General features: G+C 36.9%; 1 protein-coding gene across 1 annotated transcript in view; it reads right to left on the bottom strand.

The window, feature by feature from the left end:
- Positions 1–24,376, bottom strand: part of RANBP17 (RAN binding protein 17) — a 163,598-nt gene that overhangs the window by 133,938 nt on the left and 5,284 nt on the right. Inside the window, exons 4-14 of the mRNA XM_080400008.1 lie at positions 23,381–23,547; positions 19,925–19,990; positions 19,304–19,408; positions 16,545–16,710; positions 13,877–13,950; positions 13,302–13,421; positions 12,898–13,044; positions 11,623–11,795; positions 8,789–8,982; positions 4,842–4,947; positions 3,148–3,283 (exon numbers count right to left, since the gene is read on the bottom strand). Coding sequence (XP_080256134.1) covers positions 3,148–3,283; positions 4,842–4,947; positions 8,789–8,982; positions 11,623–11,795; positions 12,898–13,044; positions 13,302–13,421; positions 13,877–13,950; positions 16,545–16,710; positions 19,304–19,408; positions 19,925–19,990; positions 23,381–23,547 — 1,454 coding nt within the window. The remainder of the gene's footprint in view (positions 1–3,147; positions 3,284–4,841; positions 4,948–8,788; positions 8,983–11,622; positions 11,796–12,897; positions 13,045–13,301; positions 13,422–13,876; positions 13,951–16,544; positions 16,711–19,303; positions 19,409–19,924; positions 19,991–23,380; positions 23,548–24,376) is intronic.

Here is a 24,376-nt window from a genome sequence, read left to right on the forward strand (position 1 = left end):
TCCTCTGTGATCCATTTCCTCCCATTCTAGTGTCCCTTGTAAATAAATAACTGCATAGTTGTTACATTAAGAATATCGCAAAGGTAAAGCCTCATTCAAAACAGCAATGTTTAGGCTAATAAATACCATGTGTCTGATGTCAGGAATCAGATTTCAATGCAACATTACACTACTTACATTAGCGGCTGACAGTGGCATGCTACAGCAGTACTAGAGCTACCACAGATAGAAGCAGAGGCTACAATTTCAGTAAAGCACAGTGCAGTGCTTTTCCAGCCAACTTGGCTTCAGCTACCCTGCCAGCATCCAAATCAGCAGCACGCCACAAAAAGGTGACTTTATGAATGCTAAGTCATATAAGCATTAAAATAAAATACGTATTGATAGACAAATAGATTATTAATAGCACTGTACAGTACCAGAGAATCCAGTCTAGTATTCAACAGAAATATAATATATATATATTTTTTCATTCACAGGTCTATCTGATCTAAAAGCCAGTATCTTGACATATTATTTTTGTATTGGAAATGTAATGGTGCTAGAAGTATATTACACTATCATGGAAAAGATCTCCAAGGTTTTGTTATTCTTCCCCAAACAGCAAGCCCCAGTGGACTGTTTAATAGGAATGCATTAATTTACCTAGCCAATTTTCTTCTAGAATGACTTTGGTTTTATTATATGCACACACTTAAGAATATGAGTTAATTAATGAACAAAATTTGTATATTTACATAGAAGACTTGTTCTATGATGTCATTTGACTATTCAGCCTTCTCAAATCATTGTCTGCTTTTCTGTATACAGGCAAATGATCGAATAAGAGAAATATTCTCAAAAATCATTTCAACATGGCTGAAGCATGCAGAATTTCCATTATCCTTTCTGTAAATAAAACAATTCAAGCAATCCTGAATATTTATATAAATGTGTATTAACTTAGTCACTTGATATATGTCTGATTTTTCTGCTTCCAAGTGTGAGCCTTTTTATTGCATATTTGTAGATAGCTGCCAGCAAGACACAGTATCAGAGGATTTACAACTGTGAGGGTAGAATGCCATCTGCTGCTATACTTGCTGCTACAGCAGGATAAAACAGAAAAATCACACAAGTGCTGCCTTCTGCCTTTCTCTTAACTGTAAAATGTATACAAACACCTCATCTTGCTTTATTAAAAATTCAAAAAAAAGCACCAAAACTGGGAGCTCAGATGCCTTCACACACAGCTTTTTGTTATAAGATCTAGTAAAATAATGTGACATGGACCACAGGATTCTATCAATGCAAAGAAAGGCTGTTGTATCAGGCCGGCTACAACAAAACAAAAAAGAAAGTGTAATTTGACTGCAAACTAAATTATACTTGTAGATAATGTAATCAAATAATGAAGGAAAAAAAAAGCACACTTGAAAATGCATCTGCAAGGAACTATGGAGTTGCTAAACTGCGGTTAGAATTTAGAAACACCCGTTCCACTGTTATGCACCATGAAAGCCTGGCAAAATTCCCACTTTCCCACTCTGGTTACATACAAGACAGGTCATAAGCAAAGGCAGTATACACCATATGGTATATTACCAGTTTGATTCATGTCCATTTATTGGGGTAGGGGTGGGGAAACCAAAACAATAGAACAAAACAACACAAGACCATTTTCTTAGATTCATCCCACAGTTTTCCCCCATGTCCTTTCGGTAAAAGTTAATTCTTTCAGTTCAAAGCGCTCTTCAATAAATCAAATGGAAACAGTAGCCAGCACTGTACTCAATAATTAACCATTTAACCTTCCATACACGCAGCATTCGCAGGGCAGTCTTACGGTTATTCAAAACACATTGCTGAGCTGGATAAATTCATAGGGATGGAATTCTGGTGTAGGTGGCAAATGTTCAAGTTTTACATCTTTCTACTAACAACACAGCTTCAGATGATTAAGTACAAATAATGCACTTCAGGTTTTTGCTAGCTGCTTCACCCACACACAAACACTTCTTCCAGCTTTCTATAAGGATGGATATAAAAAGCTTGTGCACACCATCTCCTACTACAACCCACTATAGCACACTATACATTGATAGGGTTTCTCCACAGTTACACCTCAATCGGTCGGAATATAAGGTGAAATCAAAACCCTCAAAATCGGGCAGAAAGAAAAAATAATCCAGGCATTACAGATTAGGGTAACAACTACTGCACAGCCATGTTGCCTTTGAATTGCCGTCAGTAGGAGTTCTGCTAATGAAAATACAGGGAGCACAAGTATGTTTTTACCATGTACCTTCTGTTACTTAGCATTAGAGCAGCACACCATATTTAAAAATAAAAAATCAGCTTTAACAATTGGAAGAAACACATTGCTTTCATGAAAAGGATTTCAGTATAGTGTAAAACTTTATTTTTAACATTAAGTGAGGAACCATTCAATAAAGTTCCGAGTACACTTCGGACCTGAAGGGATAAAAGGATTCTTGAGATTGGGACCATTCACCAGAAAGCCAAGATAGAGAACTACACAAGTAAAACCAAATCTCAGTCACTGTCACAATTCTTGTTAAAGATTTGCTTGGGGCTCCAACAGAATTCTTTCAGTCTTTCTCAAAGATCAATTGATCTCATCTTACTGACATTCTCTTTATAACATCTACATTATGACTGTCCCCTACAGTTAAGGTGAATTAACTACTGCTTCTTCAAAAATGCATCTTACTTTTCCCTCTTCCCTATTTAAAATGCAGAAAAGCCAAGTAATGTGAGAAATACAGTGGAAACCACATAAATGAGTAACTGTCAAAAGAACAGAACTATTAAAAGAATAAATCTTGTGTACCCAGCTGTGAAATATAACACAATATAGCAGAACCCTGCTAAATGTTTGAAATAAAAAATTGAAATGCAAAGTAACGTAAAATTGTTTAATGAACATAGCTGTTAAAATATTAACTCCTTGCATGCCAAAACTCAAAAGCATACATGGTAACAGCCCACTCAGATGAACAACATATTAATAGGTTATCTGTCTCTCCACCTAGCCAGCCAGCCACCAGCTAAGATCAAGAGCTTTTACACGTAAGACATATGGGTAGGTCAATTTCTGTACAAGCTTTTTTATTTCAAATGTTGTGGTTTACAACAGATACTTACCTTTGAGGTGTGCTGAAGCTGGTCTCCCACATACGTTTTACGGAACTGATCCAAGAACCACAGAATTGCCAGTTCTACTTTTTCATTGCTAGATTGTGGTAACTGGGCATCCATCAAGGATATCAGCTGAAAAACTCTTCAATGACAGAAAAAAACCAACCAACACCATTTTCAGGAAGAATTCTCAAATTAAATGATACTGTCATAACTAATTTCTTTAGGAACCCATCAGCCATTTTTTGTTTGCCTAAGTTTCTTCCAGGATTTTGTTTTGAGGCTAATTATGCTAATTGACCACTATTAAACATAAACATCAACATAATGCTTTTCTAATTACTTTGTCACTTGAAATTTTCTCAGATAAATATGTTATACTGTGGTAAGTTTGTAAAATGTTTTTTTCTTTCTTAGAGCATCAATTCCATGATGAAAGAAACTTGAGAAGCATGGGTCTCTGACTGCAAATGCAAGATAAGAGCTGTTCAAGTTCCCTGGAAATTGAAACTATTGTACTTAGAAATAAGTTTACATATACAGTATGTAACACACCACCTTGCTTCTTCCCACTTCTGTGTCCCCTAAAACGTCTGAACAAAACATGTATTTTCTGACCTAAATCCTTACTTGGTATTTATCTCCATGTTACCAGGACTGATTTTAAACAATCAATTTCAGCCTATGTCAGCTAAGAAAATGTAATACTTTTTATTGTTAAAGGAATATTCCTTTGTTTACTTACCTGTGTTGTTCTGCTATCTATTGCTTGAAATCCTAATTCCCTAGCAATTCAAAAAATTATTCTAACCTTTTGTCAATTCTGAAATACATAGTCACTGAATTAGATGTCACTTCATCTGAAGCCTGTATATTAAAACTTCTCACTTTCAATAAAAACATAGTGGAAGACTGCTAACACCATGGAGCCCCAGGGTAGATTAGGAAGGCAAGAAACAAAGGAGAAAATGTAAAGCTTTTTATTCAATTTTAAGTTGGAATGGCCTTTTTCATGTGTTAGCTAGAGGATGTAAACAACAGGATCAAATATGCATGCCTTTTTAAACATACTTCTGGGTGAAAAAAAGGATTAAGGAAGTGTTTGCCACACGGAATGCATCACTCACAATAATCCCTAGCTCACCCTTTACCGTAAAACCTGCAGAAAGACCCTAGCATGTACATTTTTAAATCTAGAGCCTTCTTTTTTATTCCAAGCTCTAGTATAAAAGTCAGTCTAAATTTTCAATGGTTGACTAGCAGTTCCTCTGCACTTCTTCAACCGCAATAATCCACGTAGAGGAAGTAGTGCAGAAAATAACAGCCATAACTCACAACTATTAAAATCAACACTTGCGTACAAGTATAAAGCACAAATGAAAACAGGCAGCTACATGGGCATATCTAAATATTGCTTATAGTAAAAGACATATTTATCTTTAATACTCTTCCCTTCCTCTGAAACATAGTTTTGAAACGATAACCTTAACGACCCCTTCACTGCTCAGGATGATGAATCAGAAAAGATCAAAGCCAGTGGAATGGTCTCAATCCACAGAAAGTCAGTACAGTCCTTAAGCACCTGCCGTCCAAGAACCAGACAAAACTGAAATATTTAAATTCAAAATATCTGCTGACAGTAAATGTCATTAAAAAAATAATAATATCAAAATACAGAATTCAAAAGAAGCAATACTTACCGACAGGATAATTCTCCATCCATGGCATCATGTTCATCAGTACTAGTGTATGTTAATCGTCCTCCCACAAAAGTACCCACAAAATAGACAAGCCATGCCAGACGTCCTAACATTAAAAGAAGAAGTTAATGATTATAAGTCGCTATGCTAGTACAATACACTTCCATAAGGTTATCAGCAGTTCGATAAGGTACCAGACTGCAGAATGCTGTCAAGAGAATGGTTAGTTTCTCCCTTCAACAGATTTAAAATCTACCCAAACAAATCAGCTAACAAAATGTTCTGGGCAGAACTGACAGAAAAACTATTAACAACTTATTCATCTGGACATTATAAATATAATAGAAATATAAATAAAACACAAAACAATTAACCTAAAATGCCTATTAAGCAAACTCAGCCTGGTAGGATTAGATACACAGTTAATCTAGTACTCTCACTTGCCTGCCATAAGTTACTTGAAGGCATGGAACAATTTTATCTACAGTGGAGCTGTTACATCTGCTTATCACAGTATTTGGAAGTAATTGAGACTCACTACAATTTACTTGTTTCTTAGTTCTATTTCAAATAGAGAAGTCTTAGTAATATTGAAGTACTATCTAAAGTGATTTGCATATCAGAAAGTATTTATGACATAAATCAGACATATTCTTCAAGAAAAGTTTGTGAAGTGCCATAGTTTTGAAAGTCTCTGTGGACTGTCTTCTATAAGGCCTTGAAAGACAGAGTTCATCCATTTCAAGCCATGCTGTCATGCCTTCCAAGCTTCCAGATTATTTAGCTGTCAGTTTCCACTAAAACACTTATAAGATCCACTGGCAACGTCCTTATCAAGTAAACTACAATATAAAGATTATAATTTCTGTAAAGCTAAGGTTCTATAATAAACTCCTTGAGTTTGAGTATGCAGTGTATTTTATACAGACTTTCAAATACTGAAATCCCACTTTATAAATATAGAACTCTTAAGTTTACAAACCCTGATTCAGAGGAATTCTTTTGGCCGGCCTCTGCTGAAGAATCATTGCCATGTTGCAAAACCGGGATTATTTTAATCCCTCTGGCAGACTGATACGCAATATCTTTAAATATGAGCTACTGATACCTACTCAAGCCACACAGATTCCTGCTTCAGCTTTTTAAGCTGCAAATCCAGTAACGAATGGTATCCCCTTTCAGGAAAGATAACAGTATTTTTCCCTAAAGTCAGATCAAAGCTAAGACCTGAATAGCAAAGTAATACATAGACCTGTTAAAACTTCAGGATGCTGCTGAAGGTTCCTTCTTCAATGGAAATGCACTGAGACGATCAGACAGTAAAGCTACTTTTAGACTCCATCTTCATTTGGCAAAATATACTTTGCAATAAATTAAAACAAATTGGTTGAAAGTAACACCACAGCAAAGACAACTTGGAAGAGCTTCCATTTAAGTTAGATCAAGTCACAGGCAAGGCTTCCCAGGGAGTAAGTGAGGTATTTACATAAACTAGAATATGTCTTGCCCTCATTACTAGGCTTTTACCAAGTAAACGCAGCATAACTTACATGAAGATAACACTCTGACAAATAAAGCACCTTCTGAACTCATTTTGAAGTTTAACATAAAGGATAAACTACAGATAAACAAATGACGTCACATTATGACTGTAAAACAGTATTTTATTTTGGGTATTTCTACATCTGTATCAGGACATGCACAGTATGTACCAAAAATTTTGAGGGTTTATTTCATGTTTGTTTCAAATCTCTGATAAACTAGTCTTCATTCATATCACATTAAGCTTCACTTAATTTCCCTCACGTTTTGCACTGCTGTATTTTGAAAAACCCAGAACTGAGAGCGCACTGACTGCTCTACTTCCTAAGCTCCTTCAACCAGGAACTGTAAGTAGTTCTGAGCTGTACCAGTATCCTTATGGCCAGAACCTGGTGACTATACATCATAAGTAATTCTGTTTCAGTCTGAGGTATATAGCACAGTGTGTTCTATACATAAAAACAATAATGCTGAGATCAAATACACACAAAAATGTAACGCAGAGTACAGAATAACATGCAGATGATTTAAAGACACATACAGGAAAGCATTCGGGTTTCTCTTAAATCTCAGTCTTATTTTTAAAAAAATACCAAATGAATATGTAATACAGTCTGAGATCTATAACAAAACCCACTTTGCGACAGGGAACAAGTGTTGACTTTTGATACAAGACAAGATATATGAAGAAGACTTCTATATATCTTCTCATACTGTTCCTGTTCCACCCCTAATGATCTGGAAGGACAGTATGACCTGTCCAACAACCAGCGTATTTCCCTGTTTCAAGACCTCTGCTTCTTCACAAACAGGACACTTCCAAGCAAAGCCCCATCAGACACAGTACACATTGCAGTACAAACAGCTGTTAATTTAGGACACTAAAAGATTGCACTATCATTAGCAAAACACCAAGGAACTGAAGTGTCTAAGAAAACGGACACTGTTCAAAAGAATTTAGCACTGACAGCTACTAAAGAATGCCCTGTTGAAGATGGTATCAAAAAGCAACTGTGAAGTGGTGCTAGGCAGTTCAAATAGCAGAGCCACCAGTTTGGCCAATAGTCTTTTAAAATAAAAACCTTTTTAAAAATTGCAGTAGCTTATTTTTAAGTACATAGTTATTTTTCTGATGATAGTTCTCTTCCCTTAGTACAATACCAATTAATAGGTAAGACTGCTTTCCCTCTTTTTTATCTTCACTATTTAAAATTTTCAGTGCATTTGCTTTTGCAATTACTGAGGCAGACAACATCTTTTCTTTTAGAAAATAATTATTGCTATAATAATCTGTAATTATGGTTTATAACAGCAATAATCCCAAAGAAATCAGTCATTACCATAGATCACAAGTAATCATTAACTACTGTTAATGACCCATTTCTTGGGGATTATTGTTTTAGTAAACCATGACCGCATCACTATTGATACACAGAGCAAGACAGTATAATAAAATGAGATCTTAATATTACATTAACTTATTTTGTAACATTAAAAGCCATTAAACATCTAAATTTAACTATGTATATCTAGGGGATATAACAGTTATTGTTCAGTAAGAGCACAAATGTTTAGTTTGCAGAAAAGAAACACAATATTTAAACTGCATCAAATGTTTTCTACTGCATAACGGCAATCCCCAGAGCACTGACACTGAAAGACTCCAGCTGATTGTTTCCCTTTGGCTCCCCGTGACTGGGGAGCAGAGCACAAACTCAGACTGCAGCTGGTCAATGAAATCAGGTCATTAATGAAAGTTCTCCCAAACAGAAGTTGATAGGTGTATGGAAGAAACTGGAATTAATAAAAAAAAAAAGATAAGTAGGAGGTCTTATATAAATTGGCAAAAAAATGGCTCCCACACAGAAGAAAATCAGCATATTAAAACTCAACAAAAGAGCAGCAAAATAAATCACAAACGTTTAATAGCATGCAAAGAAACAGCTGTATTAAGCAGTAACCTGTCTCACCTTTTCAAAACAACACCATTTATCCATGTAAAGATGCAACAGCCATAAGATAACTATATTAGGAAAGAGCCGGTAACAAGAACGAAAGTTATCATCTTCGTTTTCAAAAAAATGTTCATCAAGTTGCAGCTGGTTCCCACGAGGGCACCTGAGGCACTAAAATTTTGATTTTCAGCAATTAGTTGTTTTTACAGCTCTCATGCTTATATTCTAAAGATGTAACAAGATGTTAAAACAAACACAGGAATTGCCAATGTATCCTATTCAACACAAAGACAGCCAGTGAAAATGAGGTGCAAGGTGACTTGGATCATTAACTCCTAGTTTGAGAAAAGGTCTAGTTACACCTGCCATATGATCACCACTCCTTTTCATATGCAAGTATTTGGTTATTGGCACATAAAACACAGTCTAAAAATTAAATTAAATACTAACCTTCCTGAACTGTGATTTCTAATGGATTCCTACTAGAAGAGTGCAATAATTTTTGGTAGTTTTGTGCATTTTGGTCAAACAACTGTACAAGAAGTGTACAGGTCTTTTCATATTCACACCTGCTAACTGTGCACAGTTGTTCCAGTTGCTGAAAAACTGTAGCTGTATCATCCAGTGGATCTTCCAAGCTGTCTCTGGAATAGAGATAGAAAGTAACCACTTAGCCGCTATGGCTTAAAAGCTGTTTTCCCATCCAGATCTTGTACCATCACTGCTTTAAAAGCCTTAGCAGCTGATGAACACACCTGACAGACGTAAGATCTCATTTTATTTACATATGTACTCATACCCATCCACACAAACACAGAACAGTATTCGATTTGCTCCTTCCTCTTAACACATACTTTAAAAAGCAAAGAAGAGAGGAGATTAGGCTGGCATAATGAACAGAGAAAGGTAAATCTGAAGAACTAAGGTCCACTGTATCTGAACAGAATACTAACAAGCAGCATCCTTCTCAGAGGATGATGGGAGGAAAGAACAGAGTACTTAGAAATGGATTTTGCATATTCATAAAATTAAGCACGGGACCACGATACCAAGGCCAACAAGCAAGCTTCAGTAAAATTCCATGCAACTGCTTTATAAATCTTTATTTTACTCTGCTGTAAACAAGCTGTGACCCCATGGGATGTCTATAACAAAGAGACCAACAGCTCTTGCCATAAAGTTTAACTATACTCGTTACACAAATCACAATAGGAAAGGTTTATTCATCAGCATGTTGTCCTTTTGTGGCACAGGAAAACAATCTAGAGATAAAGACAATATCCAAAAGACTATCAAAGCTAACAATGCTAACATCCAAACTGAAAAATATACAGCAACTGAAAATCCTAATATTCAAGATGGGCTGAAACAGACCTCTTCTCAGGTATTTACAAATATCTGAAATAAAAGCTCTTCTCCTAGTTTGTAGAAAAACATTCTCTTGTAGACCAGTTGTAGAAGAATCACTAGTTCTTAACTCACTCTTACTCAGAAGGGAGAATAGCTATTCAAACCCCCAAAGGGCAAAAGTGACTTCACTTCCATTGCTCCAAGCTACTTTTTCTGAAAGTTTTCTGAAACACTGCACGATGGCTCCCGAATGGAGGGTGACATTATTGACTATACTGGTGTGTAAGAAAAATAGTAATTCCAGAAAACAGGATTTGTTTGCACAGATACCAATTAATCTCCCTGGAGCAAACTGAAGTAGTCTTCATGCAATCAGCTCCTAGACATCCCATGTTTCTCAGGAATGGCATGGATGTTTGATATTAAAGTCTACATTTGATATTGTTGTCTACGGAAATGCCACCACTAAAGATCTTCATCACAGAACAGAGTAACAAAGTCATTCAGAGCTAGGAACAGATACATGCCAACTGCATTACCAAGACCCACTTAAGAATACTACAGACTGGTAGAAGAGAAGATCAGCACTTTCCTCATCTTTTCCCCGTTGGCTTCTTTCACAGATTAGAAAGCTTACTCCTCCGCAACATAACAAGGACATCCAGAAGAATCTCTCACCAGTGCCAAAGAAAGAAACTGAATTTTCAGTGCTGATGGTGATGCTGATGAGGACAATGACATACTTCAATGGAGCTGGTTGTGTCAGATGGCCTGAGCCAGCAGCTCAGCCCTAGAGTGCTTCAGTGCTGGAAGCTGAGATGGAATGTACCACTGAGTAGAGAAGAAAGCTGAGACATGAAAGTTCAACCCTGAGATTCCATTACAGAAAACCTGAAAAAAGAACATAAAAATGCCAAAAGAAGTGTAGGCTGGTTGACAGAAGAACCAGGAAAACTGGCTCCACCTGCAGCAGCTGCTTGTCCTTCCCTGCCCTCTCACTGGAACACTGAAAGCTCCCTTACGTACTACTAATTCTTGTTCCCGAGACAAAGATAGAGAAGCTCAAGATTTTGAACCATTAGGAAGTCAGCCTTTAACAGACCTAGGGTGATAACACACGGCCAAACCCACCAACCTAGTCACTAAACAGTAAAATGACAGATTGCATCATTTGTAACCATGAGATTCTGGCAAAGATGAGACAAAAGAACAACAACAGTGAAGTTGAATGCACTTGTTCCTTACATAAACAGAGCAAATGAAATCACCTCAGTGATGTAAAATCGAAAAGGAAAAGCAGATGTGGCTTGTTCTGCAGTCCTGTATTCTGACATGAGATCCTACTAGCAGGAATTCATAAAAGCCCTTGGAGAAAATTAAATCCTTTAAACAATCTAAACACTTTTTTCTTATTTGCTGTATCATAGTGTGGGCTATAAGGTCATTTACTTAAAGTAGAAAACAGAAGATTTAAACTAAGAAATTTTTACTCTGCTAATTTCAATCTTGCCCCTCTGAATTGTTCTATTTGGTCTCACCCTTTCTTGTGTGTGGGGTTCATTCTGCTTTCCCCATTACTCTACTCTCTGTAACACTAGAAAGTGACTCATCATGAAAACATGTCAAAGCTGAACAATATAGTGAATTTAGATAGCCTTAAAAAAAGCAAGGAAGGGACGGGGGGAATAAGCTTTTTTGAAAACACAAAGGCCCACGAGAGGAAAAACAATAAGAATTTACATTTGATTTTGGCCTGGATTTAATAAGCAAAAGGAGTAAAATGGTAGCAGCCAATTAAGATAATCTAAAGAAATCGTCATGGTAATCAGAACCAGAGTAGTTAGATTTTAAACATAGCCAAAATACAATATGCCAACAAATCAGAAAATTAAACATTCCATATTACAGTTTTAAAGTTGCAATTACAAGTTTACCTTATAACTACAGGAACACATTCCAGTCTAGAAGTAATATAAGCTTTTGTTATCTCTGGTGCGTATGTATCTAAGAGGTGGGGTTCTGCCGTTTTCACAAAAGGTACAGACGCTACCATTCTTTGCCACAGAGTTAGCAAATAATGAACACTATTTGGAGCAAACTCCCAGTGCTACAAGAAAACAAAACATACTTCTGTTAAAGCATCCCAGTGTAAAATTTTAGTTGTGAAACATGATGCTTTTCTCTTAGTAGTCTTATTTATTCACATAATTACTGAAGGACCCAGTCAGAGCTGAGGCATACTATGGCACACATCATAGCGTGGATACAGAATTACTTGTAGGCACTCTCACCTCCTTCAAGTGAAATCCATGATTCAAAACTCGGAGCTAGGCCTAGATTCTTAACATGGTAAGATTTCAGTGCCATAAAAGAGCCATTCAAAAATCCTGAATATTAAGCAGAAAACTGTCTAGAGCCACCTAACAGGAAATGTGAAGAACAAAAATGCATCTCAGCTTCCTTTTCTCTTCCAAGCTTATGGAGCTGCTACGGGCAACTCAGGAATTCAAAAGTCAAAATCTTCTCCTAAAGGGTTGCTTTCTTCAGCTGTTACTCTGAAGACCAGAGAAAGACCCTGGAAGAAATTCTAAAATAATAGTTGTGGTATCACTCAAACAGTGTGCATGCCTTCATCTTGAAGTGTTTCAAAAATAAACCTGGTAAGAATCACTGTGATATGAGTCCTTCTCATACTGATGTAGGTCCCTCAAAAATCTAGACATCATTCCACATAGCTTCTGAATCCAGCTCACAAGGGAACGTCATACTCAGCAGCTCAGCGTATTGGCAAGTCTGTGTGTGTGTACATATATATATATATTTGCACAAAGGCAGAACTCAAGAATATAGTCAGTGTAGGCACTTCGACGTTTACATGGGAGCACAGGTGTAAGTATTTTAGGGTTGGAAAAAGGATATAGTTTGTTGGATTTTTTTTTTTTTTGACAGTGAGGACTAAGGCCAGAGGATTAACATCCATCTATCTCCTACTTCAGTTGTCATTTTCTCCCATTACTGAACTTCATTGGAAGAGTGGAAACCAGTTCTAGAGAATCTAGAAATCTGAGTTACATCATTGCCAAAATGTATTTTTATGCAAAGACAAGCCCCACCACCTTCTCAAAAAACACCAACACAGAGAACCAGAATTAGCCCTCTTTGCCATTCAAGAGCTGAAAAAAAGAGAATACTTCTGTATATATTCTTACCTGTAGACTAGTAATAGTAAAATTTGCTATAAGCTGGATGACTTCTGGGTAATCTTTCACCATTACTAGCTCTCCTAGTTGATAGTTTGTCTTTAGCCGAGCCAAAAACCGACAGAATTCATGGTAATTACCCGGATCAGATAAACCCTAAATTTGAAAAAGCAAATTTTTAAAAGTTAAAAGCTTAATCTAATAGAAATTTTATGAACACTGTTGCTAATCAGGTGACAATGTTATATGCAGAGAGGTTTTGCTTTGTTTTGAATAGAAAAATCAAAGCAAACGGATGTCTGGCTGAAAGTGGGTTTGATAGATTCAGTAGATTAATCAAGACTGTAAACAGAAAAACAAATCCACAACTGTTTTAGCATTTCAAATCAATAAAATAAAAAATAAAGAGATACCTGTGGATTTTCAAGTATTTGTTTCACTCCTTTGATTAGATTACCAAGATATTTGGCACGTTCTGGATTGCTGAATAAAGACCTCCTTGCAGAAGCAAACTGAACTAAACAAGAAAGTGCCTGAAAAATAACAAAAAATAATCTAAGATTAAAAGAATTTAAACTTTCAGAATAACCTTTTCTTAATGCTTGGAGCAATCCAACCTACTGCTGTCTGTAGTTCATTCTGTGGCTGAAGATTATTTTTGCAGTAATGTCTATATGATCATTGAACAAAATATGGTTCGGTTTTAAAATTCCCTTTTATAACAGTTTCTGACTTCAAAATAATTGGATGGATGTTTTCTATGAGGCTGAGTAGTGCTGAACTACGGGAGGAAGGATTTGAATGCTTTCATATTCAGAAATGACAACTGGGGTTGAGCTCAAAGAAGAGTCATTGTGACTGGGCACTGAGTCAGGGGACTCATAACATGCTAATGCACAGAATAAAACAGGGTCTTTTGGACAAAGTACGCATGTAAAAAGACTATTTTCTGTAATTACTTGAGTGTAAATCACTATGTGTCACTTACTAACTGAGACAGCATTGGTGGAAGGGAATGATACAAATCAAAAAACAGGTCCAAGGTCTCTGGCTCCAGGAAGACTACGGAAAAAGATAAGTTGATTTTATATCACTCTCTACAAGCAATAATTAAATATCTTTAATATAATCATCTTCTATTTATCAAAAACAATGAGTAAGATATCACTGTAGTTGAGAATAAACTATGAACAGATGCATTAATTAGTTCATTGTACAATATTAAACAAAGCACTATTCTCTTTTTATCAATTTAATCTACTGTATAGCTCATAAAGAATACTTCCCTTAAATTGCAGATGACTCAATACTTTGTCAGTTGCTTACGGAACTCTGTTCTGTAATAGATGCACATAAACTGATTTCTTCAAGTTACTACAGTAATATACTAAGACAAGACAGGTTCCAGATACTAAGGATTAGTTTAGTCTGTACTTAAACAAAGGTAAGGTTTTAACAAAAGCTCCACGGACTATCCTGAAGTCTACAGACTGATAAACAGAAAAAAATACTTTAAACACGAAGTTACCAATTCACTGCGGAATCACATCAAATCAACTGTACCATTATCCTGGTTTATGAAGGGGTAACACAAGGATAGAAAAAATTCACCAATAATTCTTAATTAAGTAATCCCACAAATTAAGTAACATTTCAAAGTTGTTCCATTTATAAGCATTACTTTATATGAAATCTTATGTAAAATAAAGCATCACATAACAAAGGTTAATTTCCTTAGGCACTCTCTGTGTTTAATGACTACAGGGAGATCCCTCTGTGGACAATTTAAAGTACCTAAATTAAAATCTTGGGAAAACCTATCCCTTTCTCCTTCCTAGGGGTTCTTGGGATATTACTGTCACTTGCCCAAATTCAGCCTTTTGTCAGTATTCCCCTGCTTGCCATACATTACTGCTCTTCATCCCTCACACTGTAATTGGATGCTATTGTAGATTAATGGAGGAGAAATGGAATTATACATGGAAACTAATGAAGAACAGTATTGTTGAAATGAGGAGGAATATCAAAACACTACAGTGTGTCATGCCTTACAGGTAAGCCAGAGTTAAACCTCCCACCTTGGGTATGGAAAGCTGTGTAGCTGCTTTAGCTAGACATAACAGATTTCCCATCAGGCTCATTTATTTTGCCAAGAACCAGGATAAACCAGACAAGCAGCTCCATGCTGCTGGTGCCAAACTGCATCCATTATCCAAGGCAATTTCATTAAAGCTAGCTTGGACATTGCATGGCAAGGTTTTGATAGTGGGGGACTACAGAGGGGCTGCTGCCAGAAACTTCCCCCGTGCCTGATGGAGCCAATGCCACTGGCTCCAAGGCAGACGCGCCGCTGGCCAAGGCCATCAGCGATGGTGGCAGCACTCTGGGATGACGTATTGAAGAAGGGCAACAGCTGCTGCGCAAGAGCAGCCAGAGGAGACGGGTGAGACTGTGTGAGCGCAGCAGCCCTGCAGCCCCCAGGTCAGTGCAGGGGGGTGGGGGGGGCTCCAGGCGCAGAGCAGAGACCCCCCGGCAGCCTGTGGGGAGCCCCCGGCCAGGCAGGCTGTGCCCCCAGCCCATGGAGCTCCATGGGGGAGCAGACCCCATGGCAGGGGGTGCCCGCAGGGGGCTGTGACCCACGGGCAGCGGTGCTGGGGCAGCTCCGGGCAGGGCCTGTGGCCCCTGGGGAGGGGACAGGACTGGGGACGGGCTGGGGACCCTGCGGGGACCCCCCTGGGGCCGGCTGGGCCTGGGGAGCTGCACCCCATGAGGGCCACACGCTGGGGCCAGGCAGAGAGTGAGGACCCTCCCCTGAGGGGGAAGGAGCAGAGACAGCGGGTGAGGGACTGACCCCAGCCCCATTCCCCCTGCTGGCAGGGACAGCGGGGGAGAAAATCGGGAGTGACCTTGAGCCTGGGAAGAACGAAGGCATGGGGGGAAGGTGTTTTAAGATTTAGTTTTTATTTGCCATTACCTTACTCTAATTTGATGGGTAATAAATTAATTTTCCCCAAGTTGAGTCTGTTTTGCCCGTGACAGTGACCTCTGAGTGATGTCCCCATCCTTATCCTGACCCATGAGCCTCCTGTTGTGTTCCCTCTGCCCTGCCCAGCTGAGGAGGGGGGTGATGGAGCGGCTTTGGTGGGCACCTGGAGTCCCGCCAGAGTCAACCCATCACAGACACATTTATAGTAGACCACCATCTGCACTGCGTAAGCCCAGGAAACCAAACCTCTGGAGTCCAATAGCCAAGATGCAAACCTTCTGCTGCCTTCATTAACAAGCTACATACTAGAGCACACTAGAAAAAATAATCTCAGTTTTCTCAACAGGAAGAAGTCAAGAGAAAACAGACACACTACACATGCTATACCTCTTCAAGGTGTTCGTATGCCAGGAATGAGAACTGTATTCAGTGTCTAGTTAGGATAATTTGATTTACTGTTAATATCTATGTTATAGACTACCTTTATTATTTCTGTCTGTGAAAATAAGAATAAGAAAAGTGTGAGAGAAATAGCAGAAGAGGTTTACTAATAACTCACCAGCAAAAAACTCTACTTCACATTAAAAATTATTTTACAGGTATTGTGACTAAGTAAGTTACACAATCCACCGGGTATAGACTTCAGACTACTAACAGTTACAATTCTTACTTGTTCTCCAGTTTGTTGGAATCTGCACAGTGCACAGGTCATCTGCAGATTCATCAGCTGAATTTCCAATGAAATCAAAATTAAGGCAGTTTAGTACAAGCTTCAAAAGTTGCATTGCTAGACTTTGTTGCTGTTGGTCCTGAAGGGTTAAAGGTTTTGCCATAAGCTAAGCAGAAAAGAAATCTTGTTAGGCCACCTGCACAGAACGTACTTTAAAAAAATTTTTGAAAAGGACAATGTTTGGATATTAAACTGCACAGTTTAGAGCAAAAGAACACATACTAAGAGAAAAACAAATTCTTCAACAATAAAAAAGGATAGTCTTTCCCTAAAGGCAAGGGGAAAATCATTACTACCACCTCAGAGGCATCTACCATGTCAGGCTACAGCTCCCAGACTCGTACATAATTTTAAAAAGCCTAGTGATTTGTAAAACCCTTTTGCATAAAATACTTCTAGGTAAAACTCAGCATGTCATTGACACTGTTTGTTACAACAGTGCTAACGTTCACTGCAAGAATTAAACTGTAAGGTTTCATGTTTTTCTCTCTCAGTTACTCCAGACCAGTGTGGAGCAGATATCGTTTAAAATCGTATGAGTAAAAAAATATCTCAACAATTGGTTATTTTTCAGTTTGATGTCCAGACCGCTAAACAGTACAAGTTTCACAGCATGCATACTCAAAGACTCTTCCTTTGGCAAGTCTAGAAAAACCTGGTGTTAAAAAACAATGAAATTAACAGTCTGTAATCTGAATGTAACAATTTACAACACCTCTATAAATACAGCAGACTGTCTCTACTGCTTTATAACCACTGTAGTGTCAGAATAAGAAGGTACTTTGTAAGCAAAACACTACTACCTCAAGATGGCACATACTATATAAAGGCACTGAAAACAAACGTCAGATTCATTAGTAACTGATGCAGATCATGAACATTACAAAGAAATTGACGTTTCATCTAGGAAAACAATAAAATAAATGCAAATGCAACAACTTTATCTAGTTCATCTACTTCTTATTTAGATTCAAAGTCACATCTCTTAAGCTCATTACCAAAAAGTTGTAAAATTTGTATGTTAGCAATTAAAATCAACTGTGTGTCATTAGATGCCTCATGAACTTGACAACTGTTGTACCACATTAGAATTGACACTAAATTATGAATTCAGCTTTGATATCAACATTGAATTTCTGTACATCTTGTACAAACATAACCTGTTTTACCACCAACCCTCTCTGTAACTTTTAAACTCTTGGGAATATTTTAATGATTCCACATTTGTTACTTGAGTGTATTTTTCAGTATATTATAGACACTGAAATATTTCTAAACCCAGTTTCTTATACTGATGCTGGCATTGTAAAGATACTAATTATAACTTTCTTGTATTTCTGTCTGGAAATCTGCGTGATGTCACTCAGACAAACGTTTCAACATACAAGAGACCAAGAAAGTACCCGCAGACCACATGAACTTGAAGAAAGCTAGGAAGCAGCTGCCGCAGGATACAGGTTCTTACATACAGATTAACTGTGTAATGGTGTTTACTATATCCAAGAAGATTCTTCCAAAAAAATCAGATTCTTTTAAATTTAATATGCAATTCCAACACTGATTTAAAACATCTTGTGTTCATTAGCAAAGGATTACATATTATTTAATTGCTTTCTATATTGAAAATATACTGCTGGTCACCTGAGCACTGGTAGTTGACAACATGTGCCTTTTAAATTTATTGCACGTGTGAGGCAAAACATGCTAGCTAGACTAAAAACATACTGTGAAAGAAATCTAAGCTAAAACAGCTTATCTCATTTTTTACAGCAGTACCTCAATCACATATCTCAACCTTAAGAATTATACCTTTAGCCAGAAAGTAACTGCTGCCATTATCTACTGACCCACACTGATGGCATCTGTGCTTGAATTCTTAGCTTAAATGCATCTGTCCAAATTGCAACACCCAATTCAGTAGTTTTTCAGAAAAACTGAATAAACCAGCACTCCCAAATAAGTCAAAGAATAGAAATCAGGCAACATTTAAAAAATAAGCTGCTCTCTAAAGCAAAAAGTTGCTTGATCTTAAGAGAAATAGAAAGGGACCTCATGGTGCCACTTCCACTGTAATGGAAGGTCTTGGTCAGCACAAAATGGAAAGTGCAAATTCCAGCTGTGATTTCAGTTCAGCCTGCGCGGTCCTGAGACACCTAACTTAAGAGCGCATTGTTCTTCACCACCTCCTGTCAAGGGTCTTGAGAGGCTGAATTACCCCAAAACGTTACAGAGAGGATAAAGGAACTAGTGAAGGAGAAAAACACCCTTGGCCAGATTTGACTGTGCTGCAATACCACAAGATAGACAATTTGTCTGTCCTCTTGGTTGCTCCTAAGGGTTCAGTAAATAATTCTTTTAGCAAATACTGAGATGGTAGGCCCAGCAAAACTGAGATTCAATTAAATTAAGAAAAACATCAAAAAAAGACGACAAGCTCAGAATTTGTATTGCTCACCCTTTATGGCAAGATATAAAGAGATGGCACAGACAGAAAGATTGAGAGACAGACAGCAAGAGAAATATGGAGAGAAGACAACTGGAATTCTTGTCTTTGAACGTGTTTTGGTCACATGAGCTTAACTGGGTGTCACGTAATCCATTTAAGTACACAACTCATCAACTCACAAAATAAGTACTCAAACCGGGACAATTATAATGTAACGATTTAGGTTCAATTATGAAGAGATGAAGAGCCTCACCTCCTTCAAAAGAGAACACGCGAGCATCAGTATGTCCTTTAGAGAGGTGTCACGAAACGAGGTAGCTATTTTACGATGTTTTGCTGAAGGTCTCGAATAATCAACCTAAGAAAAGTTAGGACAGAATAAACAAATGCTCCTTCTTTGCTAAAACTAGATGATAAGTATACCTGGCAGGTTAATTATCTGAGACTAGAAATGAAAGTTATAGTCCAGCACTAAACACAAATCTTGACAGCTTCCTCAAGCACCTCCTTTTTTTTCCTTTCAGGGTTGTCTCTCTGGATGGAAAGGTCTGAGACACTTCCCCAGGTTAAGATGCAAGCAAAATAAAATCATTAGCAGAAATAAAATTCACTTTGCTTTGCTAGTTCTAGTGACTGTGATGAGAGAAACTTTACCCTGTAACAGGTATGGTATGTATCTGGTACAGGTAGATTCCCTGCATTAAATTTCTTTTTCCTCTTTATATTTCGGTAGGGAAGAAGGTGTATTAATCCTTTCATATCTAAGAAATGTTCCTCCAAACATTTTTATGAAGGGCAGAAACATTCAACACACAGCTTTATCAGCAATACATGCATCCCTGGCAGATGAAAAAAAACAACCAAACATGCTTACTAGATTCATTTCCTGAGTCAGTTCTGAGAGAATCATTACTCCTATTATATAATGGTCCACAGTGCCCTACAGAAAAAAACAGACAGCATTGCTCAAACATCATGGCTTGCAGTTAGCATTTTCCAACATTTCTAGAATCAGATTTCATTCGTATTTTCAAACATTCCTTGAATCAAGAACAACTTTTAGGCCGATATATCCTAAGCCGTTCAGAAGGCTTTCATGCCAAATTCTATCAACACTAATAGAACTAGACCTTCAAACTCCCTAATCAGCTCTGAAAAAAGCAAAACTCTTATTGTAAATTTTAAGAATTGTGTGATAAGAAAAACACGTCTGAAGATAGACTCTTAAGTAACCACAGTCTAGAAATTCACTATTAGACACTTCTCACAGGTCTGTTCAGTATTTTCAAGCTGATAAGGCAAACTGAATGAAATCCAAACCATTAAAAATAATTAAGCCATCATGGATGAAGAAGATCACAGTACATCCTACAAAAAAAAAACCCCAAAACCTTTTGAAATGCTAACTATAAAAACAACCACACCAATTCTCTTTTCTCCACAGAGGTATACAGTGCACTAGTTTGAACTGAATGATACAGTCAGTCTCTGAGACCTTGTGTCTAAAAAGCGAGGCAGTAGCATCTGATGGTGCGATCTGATCATCAATACTTAAGTTCTTGGAATGTTTTGAAATTTAGATACAATGCAGAATTTTGCATTTATTTAATAAAATTTAGCTGTCTTCACTGAGCTACTACAAAGCATTTATAGAAAAATTAAATCTGCTTTTTAAAAAACAATTAAAATCAACCGCAGTTAGGCCTTGCCATTGAGTCAGGGGGAAGCTAGCTCTGCTTTCACAGCTGCAGTCTGCAGCCTCAGCTCCCCTGGTACCCAAAAAGCAATGTCATCCCTATCAAAATTTTCCTGGTATTTGTCACAATCACACTGATTTTTGCAACTCTGAAGATCACCCGATGTTCCACTAACGAAGAATCTGGCAACTTACCAAAGGGCCTAACTTTTCGCTGTTGTGTATTTTTTATTACCATTTGCCAAAGCAAATCAGAAGAGGAAATTTCAGAGAACTCTCAGGCAACATTTGTATTGCTGCCCTATCTGCATGCAGTAAGATTAAACATCCTATACTGTAATATGAACACAACTTTCTTTTACATTTCAAATTCTTAGTATAGTCTATATGAATGTTCCTTAGATTGCACAAACCTGCAAAAATGGAAAAAGCAACCTCCCCTTTTTGACAGGTGTGAAAAGCTGCGTGGTGAATTATGAAGGAGCTGGGAACTGAACTGCAGACCCAGCCGCTAATCCCTTTTGCTATATTAAATCACATTCAAATTTACACTGAATGAACTTCAATCTGGAATGCTAATGCATATGTATTTGAAACTACCATATGCTAATTATTAACATATATTAGTATTGCTTAGGGATTATTTTTTCAATTTTTATCTAAAATTTAATTCACTAGTAGATCTACGGCTTAATTTTCTTTTCTACAGGAATTCTTAATTTAACTAAAGAAATCTCTTAAGAAGCTAAATTTTGTATTTAAATCTCTATTTTTAATGAGCTACACACTGAAGAGTCACACTGCAATCATTTTAATAATAAATGTAAAATCCAATTACAGTACATTCATAAAAATAACTGCAAAACGATGGAGAAGTATACTTGAGTTTCTTTTTAATAAACAGAATATTGCAACTTACCTTTTATTAGATATTCCCAATGTAACTCAAAAAGTACATTAACTTGAACAGTGTTATAAACAATGTAAGACTGAAAAACAAATGAGAAACTCACTGGCAAGCAACATAAACTATTAACTTCACGTTTTCTTGCTGAGTTGCCAGGATCACCACACATACTGGATCATTTTGCAAGTAAATCTCCGAATAGTTTAAATTTTCTGATTATTTTTTCTCAAAATAAGTACCAGGCTTTACGTTCACAGGGACACTCAGAAAGAGTGTATTAACTTTTAAAGCAGATTAGCCATCTCCCAGAAAACTTACTAAGAACCATTTTATACATGTTAAATGTATGAAATAACCAAATCTGGCTAATAACCCATGACATCAAATCAATTTCTCCAAACTTAATTTGCAGAAGATGCTGTATATCCTGTATCTTTAGGCACTGTGCCTGATGGTACTTATTCTAGATGTGACATGTAAATTTGCATAGTAAACAGTCCACAGCAAATGACTGCACTCTGACATTAGGAGAAATTATTTCCAATTTTCAAATACTATATACCAAGATCACCTCTCTATCCTGTAACGCACCTTCTTTGTACCAGTGACCAATGCAGTGGGGGAACAGTAAATAATGTGGAAGGAAGTGTAAAACAAGAACGTTTCTGCCTCATCAAATTACTTGAGAGGGAAGATGAGTGATCTTTCATCCCAAACTCCCCCACAGTCCTACCTGGAATGCATAATTCCTTTGATATGTTAAATAACATACATTTATTATCTGTCTCCCTGTATTGTACAGCATAATCCTAGGAGAGATAGAATGTTTTGGGGGTTTTATTCTACTCCTCTTTACACGTATGGAAAGTGAACATACAGACATACATGCAGGTATCTAAGTACCCATGCACACGTATGAATCATCAGCTTCTCAAAGTCAAAAAAGAATGGGGCAAACAAGACCACAACCATATAACATATATATATAGTGTCTTGCAATTCTGTGTACCACAGTTCTATCTTTACTTTATTTTATCTAACTTTATCTGAAGCTTTATCTGAAGTTTCGTTGGTAACTTCAGAAGCCAGGTTATCTAGTGATTTTTGCTAAAAATTTAAGTGCTGGTGGAGTCCCACTGCTTACACTGAAAAGCAATAATGTAAGACTGTAACAGTGAACATTCCAATAAATAGTTTGTAAAGGTATCTTTTTGATCAACTCTCCATGACAGCCACTTGAAAAAAATACATTTGAACTAGTTCCGCACAGTTTTAGCAGTGGCTATTACAAATAGCACAATCAGATTAATTCTTTATAACATTTGACAGTCTCACCCTTCAGATGGTGCACTACCAGTGTTTCTAACCACATAACTGGAGCTAATATTATTAGAAATCTAACTCCACATCAGTTCAAAAAAATTAAGGCAGTAAATAGAAAACAGTGGCTATGTTTTACAACCATAGAGAAACAGTGCTTTGGAAAGAAAACCAACAAAAAAACATGGCAGCGCTATGAATGCTGTGAGGCATCCAAACCCACAGTCTCACACAAGTATCAAACCCACTCTGGTTCTTCACTGTAAGGTGATCTTCCATTTTAGGCAATGCTCTTCACACTTTTTCCACCCGAGTGTATAAAAACTAACTGACATTAACATGCCGATCACTAAAAATGAAGAGGTCCCAACAGAAAAAAATGACAGAAGTGAACAATTGTTTCCTACCTGCAAAAATTTTTTTACATCAGCAATAATGTCTCTGAAGATGAGCTGATCTTTCAGTACCTCAAACCATCCTAATTTTGTAATTCTAGCAATGACTTGAACAAGAGCTTGGATGACAAAAGGAGCCAGTTTGGGTTGAGATGCTACATAGTTGAGAATGTAATTTCCTGTAAAGAAGCATTTTAAAATAAGCAACGCAAGTCTTCTGTAAAGAAAATTAATCAAATGGTTCTAATAGAAACTTAAGGCATGGATTTTTTAAAAACTCTATATTCTTATCATTTTAATGTACAATAACTCTGAGTTACATTAAATCATTAAATACAGCTAAACATTCAGTAGCACGAAGCATGTTACAGACATGATCATTACTCTAGGACACACATGACAACAGTTTGTGAATTCAGAGAACTGGCAGGTAAAACAAGAGTAATGTTCAATTATGGTCCTGTATACTGGGCACCGATTATTTCACTGCAGCAGCAGTTTTCACAGCCAACTTAAGATCCACAGAAGTTTTTTCATACAAAAGACCCTACTGAACGTTCTCAATTCAGTCTAGAACATCGCCTTGAGTAACTCATACTGCAGCTGCACAAACTCCTCTCTAACTAGAAGGAAGTTAACCCGTTTCAAAAGCTGTTTAAATGTATAATATTATTTTATTATTTGTTTTATCATTCAAGTATTTAATATTTATTTATTTAATATTTATTTGTATTTAATTTATTTATAAATAATAATTAATATTTATTAATATTATATTGATTAGTTGATTTTTACCTAAAAAAGCATTGAAATCTTATCAGAAGCAGATCCTCAGCCATGTATTCAGAGTACTACTATCCACAGACCTGACAGAACAGTGCAGATTTTCTAAAAACCTAAATCAAATGATACTCTTCTTGTGCAAAGCCTTTCACTGAAAGTTAACACTTATACTATACATTGAAACTTAAAGTGCTTACTCTTAGAAGATATACCGCAAGTAAGAAC

Source organism: Falco punctatus (genome assembly GCF_963210335.1).
Source record: "Falco punctatus genome assembly, chromosome: 8".
NCBI lineage: Eukaryota > Metazoa > Chordata > Aves > Falconiformes > Falconidae > Falco > Falco punctatus.